Source organism: Pagrus pagrus (assembly GCF_965226575.1).
Source record: "Pagrus pagrus genome assembly, chromosome: 14".
In the NCBI taxonomy this organism is placed as follows: domain Eukaryota; kingdom Metazoa; phylum Chordata; class Actinopteri; order Spariformes; family Sparidae; genus Pagrus; species Pagrus pagrus.
In genome coordinates, this window is record NC_140198.1 from 9390201 (window position 1) to 9403192 (window position 12992).

General features: G+C 39.8%; 1 protein-coding gene across 3 annotated transcripts; it reads right to left on the reverse strand.

The window, feature by feature from the left end:
* Positions 1–80: 80 nt before the first annotated feature.
* On the reverse strand, positions 81–12309 carry LOC311268928 (organic cation/carnitine transporter 2-like). Of its 3 annotated transcripts, none has more exons than XM_084372895.1 (12): positions 12057–12309; positions 8896–9078; positions 8597–8700; positions 7957–8111; positions 7669–7840; positions 7007–7133; positions 6370–6473; positions 3495–3709; positions 2284–2466; positions 2042–2177; positions 958–1048; positions 81–699 (listed from the first exon to the last, which is right to left on the reverse strand). In XM_084372895.1, exons 1-11 carry the CDS (start codon positions 12261–12263, stop codon positions 979–981), a joined length of 1656 nt encoding a protein of 551 aa, XP_084229021.1. In that variant the 5' UTR covers positions 12264–12309; the 3' UTR covers positions 81–699; positions 958–978. The 3 variants fall into 3 exon arrangements, with proteins under 3 accessions (XP_084229021.1, XP_084229022.1, XP_084229020.1); XM_084372896.1 differs by having other exon boundaries at positions 84–174; XM_084372894.1 differs by lacking the exon at positions 81–699 and having other exon boundaries at positions 808–1048.
* Positions 12310–12992: the final 683 nt, after the last annotated feature.

The following is a 12992-nucleotide window of genomic DNA, read 5'->3' on the forward strand; positions in this document are numbered from 1 at the left end:
CAATAAAGCAATTTGGATGAACAGGCAGAGTCTGAGTGGGAATGGGCTTGTAAAATACCTGCAGGCCTGATGAGGGAAAGTGAAAACAGGTGGACGGGGGTTGCCAGGTGACATGGTAGAAAGAGGGGTTCTTACAAGGGCAGGAGGGAGTGGCTGGATGTGGGAGTGAGATGACTGGGAAAAAAAGTAAAACTCACATAATACAGCTGTTCACAGTGAAAAGATGACAATTACAGTCACAGTACATGTACATAAAATAAAGCTTCTTACATTCTGATACCAAAGTAATCAGGACCAGTGGCCACATTTAGGGTTTTATCACACATATGCCTTCAGTTTCACATTTAATGTTTCACAATAATTCATATTCTGTATACATGTTTGACATTTGAGATAACAGGCACAGAGTCCAAAAACATTTTACTTTATTCCAAAAAGGTTACTCTGTATAGTCAAGTACATGTATTTAAGACAAGCTTTGATTCTCTAATTTAAATTTCGCTTCTTACAAAAAGGTCATGTGATGTCATTAAATCTACTTGCACTGATTGACGAAGTAAGAACAACAGTAAAAACAGTAAACAGTGGGAATGATACTTGATAAAAGTATTACTTTCATGTAATTCATTCATGTAGAGATGTTTTATAGAATCAGAGTCGACTTTCGTTAATGGCCACAGGTCTTGAATGTTCTTTTTCCTGTTTAGAGAGGTGTTTAAATCAAGTGCTTAAATGTGTGCAATTTTCAAAACTCTTCTGTATTAAAAATAGATTCAATATAAAAGAAGTATAAGGAATCGTTTGAGATTGGAGTTCTTGTGCTTTATTCACATATCCTAATGTCCTCTGAGTAATGCACTCATCAAATGTTTTGAGAAGAAAAAACATCAGCTTATTTCTGATGAAAGATTACAAATACAAAAACTGAGAATTACAACAGTAATCCCGATACACAACTGCAATATGTCGATTCATGAATCACAGTTGACTTTCCAAATGCACTACAGGTTCTGCTGTGTCTTTTTGAGTGATACAGGGACATTTCATCCTGTTAAAGAGAAATGAGACAAACAAAACATATCTGGTTAAGTGTCCTGAACAGGCTGCAGGGCATTCTAGGAGATCAAAGTTATGTTTCCTCACTGCTTTCAACTTCATCATCACTATCACGAGCATCAATGTCACTATTATCACTTCCACTGTACTCTAAAGGATGATGATGATAATGTAAAGACTAAATTTAGAAAGTACATACATATTTTGCAGCTTAAATAACACACTCTGTTATTGTTATACTAACAATTGCAATATTTTCATCATTCATTTAATCATAAAAACATCTTTAAAGTCCAATGTGTAGGGTGTAGTGGGATCTATTGGCAGAAATTGGATCTCATGTTCATATTTATTATTTCATTAGTGTATAATTGGGCAGCACAATATAGTTAAAATATCATATTGCGATTATTTTGACTGGTATTCATGATGACCATTGGTCATTGGGAATGACCATTTTTGAAAAAAAGTTTATAGCGGCGTGCACATCCACGTTACACAGTAGGTGCTGGACAGAGGCAAAAGCAGAGTCTGCACACTCTACTGCTCTCTATTCAGTCCATCTTCTGACATTTCAGAAAAGTGGAGGTAATAAAGGTTCATGTACAGTACAGTACTATAATATTTTTAATTATAATGTTGTTATCAAAAAATTACAGCTTCTTGTGATTTGGATATTGTACTTTGTCATATTACAATTTCATTTTGATTCTTCAATCACCTGAAAGTAAGAATTGTTGTGTTTTTGTTACCTTAAAATGAGCCTTTTATATCTACAGTGTACGCAAGTCCTCTTCTACACAGTAGCCCGTGTTGCACGCACGTTTCTACAGTAGCCCAGAATGGTCAAACCAAGAACTGACTTTGTTAGAATCTGCAACCTCACTGCTGGATACCACTACACTGGACTTCTAAATGTACTGATTTTTTTAAATCATCCCTTTGCCTATAATAATATTGTTGCTTCACAGTAGTACCAGCTCACCTTTCCCGTTTACTCATCTGTTCAAAAGTTTCAGGTAGAGGTTTTCCAAAGGTCTCTGGTAGGAAGAGAGTTGCAACGGCAGACACAACAGCCAGGCTTCCCAGTATAATATAAGGCAAATGCTTAAAATATACACCTGTAGAGTAGGAGGATGGTAAATTAGGACGGAAGAGAGGCCTGGGTCATCTCTGGCATGCAAAAACGGTAGATAAAAGATAAAAGTTTAAGACCAGTTTACTCACTCAGCTGAATCAAAAAAGGTGCAATGCAGGAGCCCACTCTGGACATGGTGGCGCATGTCCCTGTCGCTGTGCTCCTGATCACTGTTGGGTAAATCTCTGTTGTGTAGACAAAAATCACGGAGGAACTTGCGGTGAAGCCAAATTTACCCAGCATTTCCAGCGCAATGGACAGCTCTGGTAAATCTGAAGGAGATGTATAGAAGTTCATTTTAAAATAGAATAGCATGATTCATGGATTTGAGTCCTGAAATGTTAGCAGGGATACAGTAAAAATGTAATGTGTAATTTCTTCAGTGGGGAGCTAGCAAAGGGGGAGTTATGAAATACAGAGCCCCACGCTTGTAGTCTCAGGTTCTTGGTGGCGTATTCTTCTAACCATTGTTGTCACAAACTGTCACAGTTTGGCATTATTGTTCCCCAGCTTTGCCCTGTCAACTGCCTCTCTCACCCAATAAGCCAACTCCACTCACCTGCTCTCACAGCTGCGTCTCATTACCTATCAACCCAGTATATAAGCTCCAGCCTCACAGACACTCATTGCCCGATTGTTCATAAACTACTATGCAAGACTCTCCAGCACTTCTACTCAGGCTAAGTTCCTGTTGCCGACTCTGCCTGCCTTTGACCAACCCGTCCTGCCTGATCCCCGAGTTTTTCTGCTGCCTCTCTGGACTCTGTTCTGCCTGTGGCTCGGAGATACTCACGGCATCGCCACGCTTGCTTTTTTGTGTGAGCACCGAGTGAGTTTCCACCTGCCAGCTTCCACCTTCACGACCTCGTCGCCTGCTCTCTCCAATCTGGTATTATTGCCTACATTATACTAATCTGCAAGTGTGTTTGGACTGTCTTCTATGTGCACATCGGCTTCACAGCCAGATTCAGCCTGCTTAATCGGCGGCTCCGCCAGAGACTTTTCTGAGAGACATTACTGTGGTTACACTCGCCTTGTTCTACTTCTGCTGAGTTTGATCATTAAAGCCACATGCTGCATTTGGGTCCTGACACCACACGTTACACTCGCCCCCTGTGGGCTTGCAAGACTGACCGTGAGCAGGTCATGGTGACTTGGGAGTTCTGCCAGTTATAAGCTACTTTCAGCCTTGGGAGTGTTTTTTTTAAATATGTGTATTGGTGATTTTGCTGCTAAATTTACTGTTACTACATGATATGAGTCTCTTTGTAGTTGTGGGTGATGCAGTTTTGCTACTTACTTAGAGGCACCAGTTGAATGAAGAACAGGGACACTCCTCCAAGGAGCACTGTAGAACTTGCAGCATATCGTCGTGGGAAGTATGCCAGAGCCAGCCAGCTAGATATGTACCCTGGCACCTCTACAACTGCTGAGATGAAGGCGTTAATATAGGGGTTACCACTGAGTTTCACTGAGTTCAGGGACAACCCATAATAGCCAGTAAGGAGAGTGAACCTAGGAAAGAGACAGATAAGAGGAGCATATTGAGGACGGGACATGGCAACAGGTTGATGACAATGATTTGCTTTTTTTTCTTTTTAAATGTATAAGTCATGTATCTGTGAAATCTCGGAGTAAAACATTGCCACCACAAAGCATCTAGTCTAAAGTCCTTTTTTAGATTGCTATCATAGACTTTGGGAAAAATGAAAATGTACACATTTTAAGAAACTGGAACCATCATTTTTTGGTAGTCTCTTAAAAAAAATTAATCAAGGACACACAAATGTCTTTTTATATATAAATTAGTCTCTTCACTTTCCCACATACAAATATTTTAAGTTTACTTTACAGTATCTATGTATAAAAAATATGTCTATGCAACAGATCAGTTTGTTTTTCTACTGGGAAAATCTGGTGAAGTCAGACTTATTTAATGCCCTCAAGTCAAGTGTTTTTTTTGCATGGCACAATTACATACATTTTATTTTTTGGGATTAAAAAGTAGATTAATTTTCTCTTGCCTCTCAACCTGTCCACAGCTGCAAAGATACCTCTGACCTCCACTGTCAGGTGTAATTTACTGTAGTTGGTCTATTATTTGACCGGGATTTTTTCCCCTGTGGGACATCAAAATCCTTCAGACCTGCACCAAATTTTATGTAATGGAAAATATTATGCTAACATTAGAACGTTCACAAATGTTTTTTTTTTTTTTTTTAATGCACACATGAATATTGCCTGTCCTAAAGTAATTAGAATACAGATACTGTAGATAATTTTAAATATTTGCAATGTTCTGCCTTTAGCATCTGCTTGTCCTTTGTGAACTTAAAGGAATAGTTCACTCTAGAACGAAATTCAGTCATTATCAACTCACCCTCATGCTGATGAGAAATCCAGTGTAGTTTTTTATTCCTCAAAGTGCAGCTGGAGACCCGCAGGGGTACCGTCCTGCAGCAAAAATCCATATAACGGGCATCAATGGCGCCCGAGACAAAAAGGTCCATAAAACTACTTTGAATACTTTGTAATATTCCTCCATACTGCTTGTCCGCTGCAATCCAAGTGTCCTGAACTGGCGACATCCAGAGTTTACTCAAAACGACGTGATTTATTACATTTTTCTAGCCTAAACAGTCACTATACTTTATTTGCCTGGGGGCACCCTGACAACGCTCACGCGTGCACGCAAGTCTCCCTCACACCCTCTCACACTACAGAAGCTGCGCCAGACAAGATCAACGAGAACTCGCGATAGATACACACCGGTATTTACATCCAGCTGTGAGCGACCGAGCGACACACAAACACAAGAAGGATCTGCCTGCACTAGTGATTTGAAACTTTGAAAGAAAAAAGAAAAATGTCCAAGGACTTCGGCTTTGGACTACGGCTTCCCTAGTGCGAGCGAATGTGAGGGAGACTCGCATGCACACGGGAGCATGCCTCCAGGCAAATATAGTATAGTGACTGTTTAGGCTAGAAAAATGGATTAAATGACGTTGTTTCAAGTAAACTCTGGATGTCGCCAATTCAGGACACTTGGATTGCAGCGGACGAGCAGTATGGAGGAATATTACAAAGTTTTTGTGTAGTTTTATGGACCTTTTCGTCTCGGGCACCATTGACGCCCGTTATATGGATTTTTTTGCTGCAGGACGGTACCCCTGCGGGTCTCCAGCTGCACTTTGAGGAATAAAAAACTACACTGGATTTCTCATCAACATGAGGGTGAGTCGATAATGACTGAATTTCGTTCTAGAGTGAACTATTCCTTTTAATTAGGGATGTCCCGTTTTTTTTACCCCGATCCGAGTCTTTTAATATTTAGTATCTGCCGATACCAAGTCCCAATCCGATACTCAGCCCTAACTAATATTTTCTTAGATAATACAGCTGCATTAAGAAAAAAATCACCTGCATCCAAGCTGTTCTTAATAGCTTTTTTTATTTTGTTGAAACAAAGTAAATACTTTCATATGGCTCTTTCTTATTCTGCATATCTTATTGCAACATTGGTTTTCATTTGTTTTTCCTAACAAAAACAACCAAGTAAACAAAGTCAGTAACTAAACCCTGATCCTCTACCACGGAGATGGGCTGGTTATCCAGATCGATGAATTCAATGAACTTCTTTGTAATATTTTTGGCCATGACACTGACTCGAGGATATTTCTCTTTCCTTTTGAAAGTAGAGTGTTTGTTGCTTCCGTGCCTTTGCCTGTTTGGTTGAGTGAACTAATGTTTTTGTTTATGTATCAAATGTGTAGTATTAAATGCAGCTCTTTTGTTACCAGCTCGCGAAATGGTCGTATTGCAGATGTTACGTGTCGCCTTTGGACTGCTTTCGCTTTCTAATTTGAAATATTTCCACACTGCAGACATTTTATCCACAGGTTCTCCAGACTAACGTTACGTGCGCGTCTGCATTCTGCCGTAAATTGCGCTCCGTTGGCGACAGCTGACGTAAAAATAATCGGGCTTGGGTCCACGTTCAAAATTGCCAATCCCGATCAGTGAAAAAATGCCCAAATTGGCCCCGATCCAGGACATCCCTACTTTAAATAGATGCTCACATAAGGGTGTAATGTTTGACTGCACACATGATTTTGGCCATATGGCATAGTGTACAAATTTAGTGTATAAAAGGTGTGATAAATACTCAGACTCACCACACAATTAAGAGAAGGAGTGTTGTGTTTCTGATGCTGCTGGTTCTGAACAGATCAAAGACATTGTAGTTTTCTTCTTTAGACCGTGTATTTTCCTCATTAGCCTGCAAAATGCAAAATACAAAACCTGATTCTTCACTTGCTGTTATTTTCATATATTCATATATTATATATTCATATATTAAAAAATTTGAGTTTCTCTGATCGTTGCATCTCACGATCGTTCGGTTGAGACGGAGGGGTTATGACATAGAAGATGTAGGGCAACATGTTGTCACAAGACTGGAATTTCTAACTTCTATACCATACCTTGAAAAATAGCTATAAAGGGAAAGTCCAAGACTGACCAAAAATAAGGAAATTCTGTCTTGACAATATAGCCACTTAGGCTAAATACAAACCGGTGCTAGCTTGCAGCAGCACGTATTAAAAATGAAGGAATCTGATCGTAGGTTAAACAATAAGTCTATATTTCCAGTAAACAGACAAAATCCTCACTAATGAAGTATACACAAACCATATCAGGCCAGAGTGAAGCAGGATGCTGGAAATGTTGTTCCAGAAAAAATATATGCACATATCCTATAAGTTCCCAAAAATGTCTTCAATTATCAGCTTTTTGTTTGGTCCTACTTACAATGTAGTCTTGAAAGATGTCATTTGGGGCCTCAATTTTATTCTTCTTAGCAGCATTTCTCACTATGGCTTCAGCCTCTTCCACTCGTCCCTGAGAGACCAACCACCGAGGAGACTCTGGGATAAACCTTTCTCAGTATTCAACACGGAGAGAGACAGAAGGAGAATCACAAGTAACTCAAACTTAAAACTTTGTTACTTAAAATAACAAACAACATTGCCGTAAAAGTATTTAAGTAAGTATAAGTAATACTTTTTTTCTGGAAAAAACTTTTCGTATGCCAAACCCAGACTATTAATAAAACATTTTGCTGACAGACTGACTGGATAAGGCAACCACAATAGACCTCTATACTGCCATTGGACCAGAGGATTACAGTATATGTGAGAATGTTGTTCATTGACTTAAGTTCAGCAGACCATGGTGCCCTCCAATCACACCATCAGTCTCAGAGACCTGGGACTGTACACCACTCTGAGACTGGATCCTGAATTTCATGGCAGGAAGAGAAGCATCACTGCATTTTCCACCTAAGAACTAAGAATTTCATTACCAACGATTATTTCACTCGAATTGTTGTGCATGTGACAAAACTGCTTAAAAGTAAGACAAACAAGACGCTACTGAAGCTAAATGTGAAAAATGGTGTGCAGTGTACCCACCACCAGAGAGGGATGTAAAGCAGACCAGGCAGAGAGATAGCCAGCAGGAGAGATTTCCAGTCCCTCAAAAAGTAGGCGAAGAGTGGGAGTATTATGTAGCCAAAGGCATAACACAGACACACACCCAGTGATGAGTACAGGACTCGCACCTTGCCAGTCAAGATCTCCGATCCTGCAGAGAGAGAAATACAGAGGAAGACATAAACATATGGACAGTTAATAGAAATCAAATGGGTCTAATCGAGAGCAAATATTGTGCCAATAGTTGAAGCAAGAACTATTTTGTACCCAGCACGAAAGCAGACACGTAGTTTCCTATCTGTCCCAAACCACTTAAGAAGAGGAGGATGGAAAACACCGTCCACGAAGGGGAGAAGACTTGAGCAAAGGTAAAAATCGTCTGACATGCCATGGTTATGAAAAATACAGGTTTCCTTCCGAATCTATATTGAGGAGACCAACATTAAAACAGGACCAAGAATAGAATTAAGACATTTATATGAGAGGAGTTGGGAACAAAAACAATTTTGCTTAAAAAGTTCAATTATTTTTGCCTGTTTTTATATCAGATTCAGGATGTAAACTAGCTAAGTGCAAATATAAAAAAGACACAAGGCATTGGTTCATCATCATTAACGCTCAAAATGCTTCATAAGCACTTGTTAAATGTAATATATTATTAATCACATCAGTTGCCCTTTTAACGACATGTTGTTTGTTCAGGATAAAGATAAATAGAATATTTTGAGTAGTGGTGTTTGATCAAATTAGATAAAAACAAATAAGCATTCTTTCAACAAGATTTCATCAAGTATTAATGGCATGTTTTAATGTTTTCATATATTTTTTTAACTTCATCTCTTTGGCTGGTGAGGTCAAAAGAAGTCAATAAGAAGTAGGTGTGTCTTAAGTCTTGTGTTTTAAGTACCTGTCTGAGAGCTGTCCTGCAAAGAAGGATCCAAAAAGAACTCCTAGAAAGTAAACTGTGGTGGAGAATGGTTGCTTCCACTGGTCAGTGCAAACCAAGTCAAACTGGAATAGCCGGGCATTAAACAGACATTTAGAGAAATAAGAGCACAAAGCAATTACAATTCTCAAAAATCTTCCAAGAAATATTGGAACAAGTGAAACACATTGATGAGAGAGATCTGTGTTAATGTAATAATCATTGAGTAAAACTATTCCAGGTACACACACATAAACAAGCATACACTCAAACTAACTCACCTCAGAGACTATGGTAGATTGGTAGATGTCTTTGCTGTAGCTCCACCCGTTCACACAGCCCTCCTGCTCTAGGTCTGTGAGGCTGACATCTCTGCCTGGAATGAAACCCTGAGCAGACAGATTTCTGACCACGTCCAGTCTGTATCTGCTGCAACTGCTCTGCTCCTGTTTCCCATTCACCACCTCACAGTAACAATAACACAAAATGCACTGGTGACATTTTGTTTGCAATTCAATAATTGCAAACTTGATTCAGGAAATTTGCACGTAAGAGCTTGAAATGACTTGGGCCGTTTTCGAAACCGCATACTACCGTACTGCCCACTACAAACTGCGTTAGTATATACTGTATACTGCATACTGAATGTGGGATTCAGCATGCTACTTCAGCAGACCAAGGCCGTTCACACCGCAGTATGCAGTAGCAAGTTTCCCAGAATGCATTTCATGGCGACCGGCAGCGGTAGTTGTAAAACAGGCGCAAAGCTGTTTTATTTTCCGCTGTAGCACTGTTAATATGTCACTTTATTAAGTTTTAATATTTTTTTCATGCAAGAAAGTAATCGTTTAGATCCCCAATGTGCGGTTAGTTTACTCAAATGAAGGCTGTGTAGTAATTTGCCTCTATGTTTTCGGAGAAGTGAAGCTCCGGAAGGAGCGGCTCGTCTCAGAGGCAGCAGCCCCGTCTCCAGAGTTGTTCCGCCGGCCAACATGCGTTGTCGTCCCGGGGGTAAAGCAGGCCAGTTATCTTAACCGCTGCTCTTTGAAGATGAACCGCTACATGGAAGCTTCGTGTTTGTAGTGGACAGTATACAGTATAGCGCTGTCTCGGGAGCTCTGTGTGTACAGAAATCACCAAATATTAATTAAAAAAAAGTTTTAATTAACAGAGTACTTTTTTTCATTTCATATGTAGAACAGCCTGGATTTCTATTGTACCTATAGCTTTCGTCACAATAGTCAAGTAGCCTATGCACTGTACTTATGTTGTGTGAACAAACATAAACGCTGTACTGCTCCGGAGTACTAGACGAGGACGTCATGATCCCGGCTCCAGCGCATTGCATTGTGGGAAACAGTAGGCAGAGAAGACTGGTCGGATGCATACTGGAAATATTTTCCGAATCAGTACGACATCCGGGAACTTTTCGCATACTGCAGATTTTGCTTTTGCTTGCATACTGCATACTACATATTGGCCAAATCAGTACGTACTGGCAGTATAGTATGCGGTTTCGAATACAGCCTTGGTTTGTTGCATACTACACAGTGTCATCTTGTTCCATGGGTCTGGATAAAGAGTCAAAGACAGAAAGGGGTTTCCATGCATAAAAAAAAAAAAAAGACAAACAACTTAAAATGTTATCTTTTTTCTCTACACTACAATGTATCACTATGTGTCCTTCAGTATAATAACGGTTTAAATACTGAAAACTCTTGTGAGGCATATCAAGAGCAACAATAACTAGATGACATATTAAATAGAGATGCTATTCCGGATGGTTTTAGGCATGACTGGCCATGACCGGCGACTGGGCCGATCAGGGTCAGATATGTCAGATTCCTTGCAGGTCAAAGTGACACACAACAGAGCCGCCAGCCCGAACACAAAGAAAGAAACTGGCGATCGGCCGATCGGGGTCAGATATGACAGATTCCTTGCAGGTCAAAGTGACACACAACAGAGCCGCCAGCCCGAACACAAAGAAAGAAACTGGCGATCGGCCGATCAGGGTCAGATATGACAGATTCCTTGCAGGTCAAAGTGACACACAACAGAGCTGCCAGCCCGAACACAAAGAAAGAAACCAAGGGCTCTCTCCCTAGCGCTCAATGCAAGGTGGCGCACAGTGCTGCACAAGTGTCATGTCTAGTGTTTTAGACCGATGCAGTTGTCATTTTCATGCCCAGTGCCCACGTTGTGTAAATAGCATATGTACGTGTTGGTCTTAAAGTGAGGTATGGTTAGGCTCACTGATGGTGGATTGCTATCTTGAGGCAACAAAAGCTGGTCTAAAGTCCAAGGCGCAGTCTGTTTCCTGCTATTTAAAGAGCGCATTATTCATATAGTAAGATGCGCCCACACAGGTGGGTTCACAACGTGCATACACTGATTTCATGATTAGAGAGGCTGCCTTCAGTTGGTTTTAACATTTCCATAAACGCAGTAATGTCACTGTAACAAATGTCATAGCACACTTAATCAGCAAAACTTAAAGCTGTAGTTATAAACTTTTAGCTTCTGAGATAAGTTCTAGATAGGATCTCAGGATTTATCAGGACAGCTGCTTCATGCCAAACTATTTTCCTGTATCCGGACTGTGTGTGTGACCTTTGGACATGTAGTAGAACACAGAACATTCATTAACATGAAATTACTAACCCATCATGTCGGCGAGTAAGGAGTTTTAAATTATCAATCAAGCTTATCAGCTGTTCCTCCTGCGCAAATACATGTTAAATGTCATTTCTGCTGCTGAGGATCGCTGCATTTGATGTCATTAACATTTTCCTCATTAACAATGTATTTCACCCCTCTCATCCCACACATTATTGATCAGGACAATACTTTTTGTGACCTGTTTAGCCTTATCGACAGACTGAGATCCATGCACACACGGAGGGATACGCAGCAGCACTCCTCCTCAGTAAATTATCAGTGAGTTATCAATAGTAATATATATATATATATATATATAAAATGTATCATTATTTAAAATCTTTACAGTGAAAATTTAAAATACAAGTTTTATGACATATGTTTTTACATATTATAATAAGTACAGGTTAGTGTAAGTATTTTGTTTGCCTCTAAAAGATTTCAGATTAACATTTTCAAGAAAACCCATGACATGAATTAAGAGGTCCTAGAAGAGTTGTAAGGAATAACCCAAATGCAATCAATTTGAAAGTGTTAATTCCCATACTTTGTCCCTATTATAACAACTTACTCAATTTTATGACTCTACAACATGCAAATATCACAATATGTCAACTGTAAATCCAAAGTGCCTGTAGGAATAGTATGAGTATACTTAAAATAATTAATATGGACATTTTTATGTAATACTGTAACAATTTCTTGGTCGAGTTGGTCAAGTTTTAAGTGAACGATCAATTTGTCCTAAGTTCCAAACTGCAACAGTTTTCTGACAGTTTACCTTTGTTGGGATGACAACGTTGAGCCAGTCTTGGGTCAGGTTGACCTCTGGAATCCTACAGTGGTGAGCGGGAGTGTCAGCCACAAAGATGATGGATAAAACTCCAGTTCCATTGGGGATAGTGCTGGCACAGAGCAGGAAAAAGACAGTCTTTTGAAAACATCCCCAGTGCCCCAGGAAGGCTATGGTTTCATCATAGTCATTCATAATGTCACGGTGCTACTGTGGCAGTCAGGTTGTTCTTCTGCTTTTCTGTGTTTTTTCCCCTATCTGCCTTTTCCCCCTCACCTGCTCCTTTCCCTGTGTGTGTGTCTGTCTTGCTGTCTGTCTGTCTGTCTGTGGGCGTGGTGGTGGCAGCAGCAAAGAGGCGCACCTGTCTCTCATCAGCTCATCATCTTCTGGCTATATTACCCTGGTCTCTCCACTACTCTGGCACCAGATCATCTACGTTACCCACCAGAGAACTCTATTGCAAAATAAATCTTTTGCTCCCTGAATTGCAGTCTGCGGTCTCTGCATTTGGGTCTTAAGAAAAACGCCACCGCAACACATAATCTCAGTATTCTCTTATTTCTAATACTAATGTCTTCTACTATTTTCCTGCAAATGGGTTTTATCTGCGGTGGGTACACGCACAGTCAACAATCACCTCTGCACTACAATTTCAGTTGATTTATTATGGCTTCAAACAGTAAAACGTCAGCTGAAAGGAAACATTGTTGACATATGACACATTTTATTGTTATGAGAGAGAATGGGTTAGGGTTAGGGGACATGAATGCATCAATAGTTTAGATAAAAAATTAGATTCATAAAACATTACATTCATGTGTTGTAATCCTTCTTGGGTTGCAGCAGTATACAGGTTTCAAGGTATAGCATGGTAAGAAAATTGATGGTTATAACACAAGTTTCATGTCTTTCAGGGTTTTTATT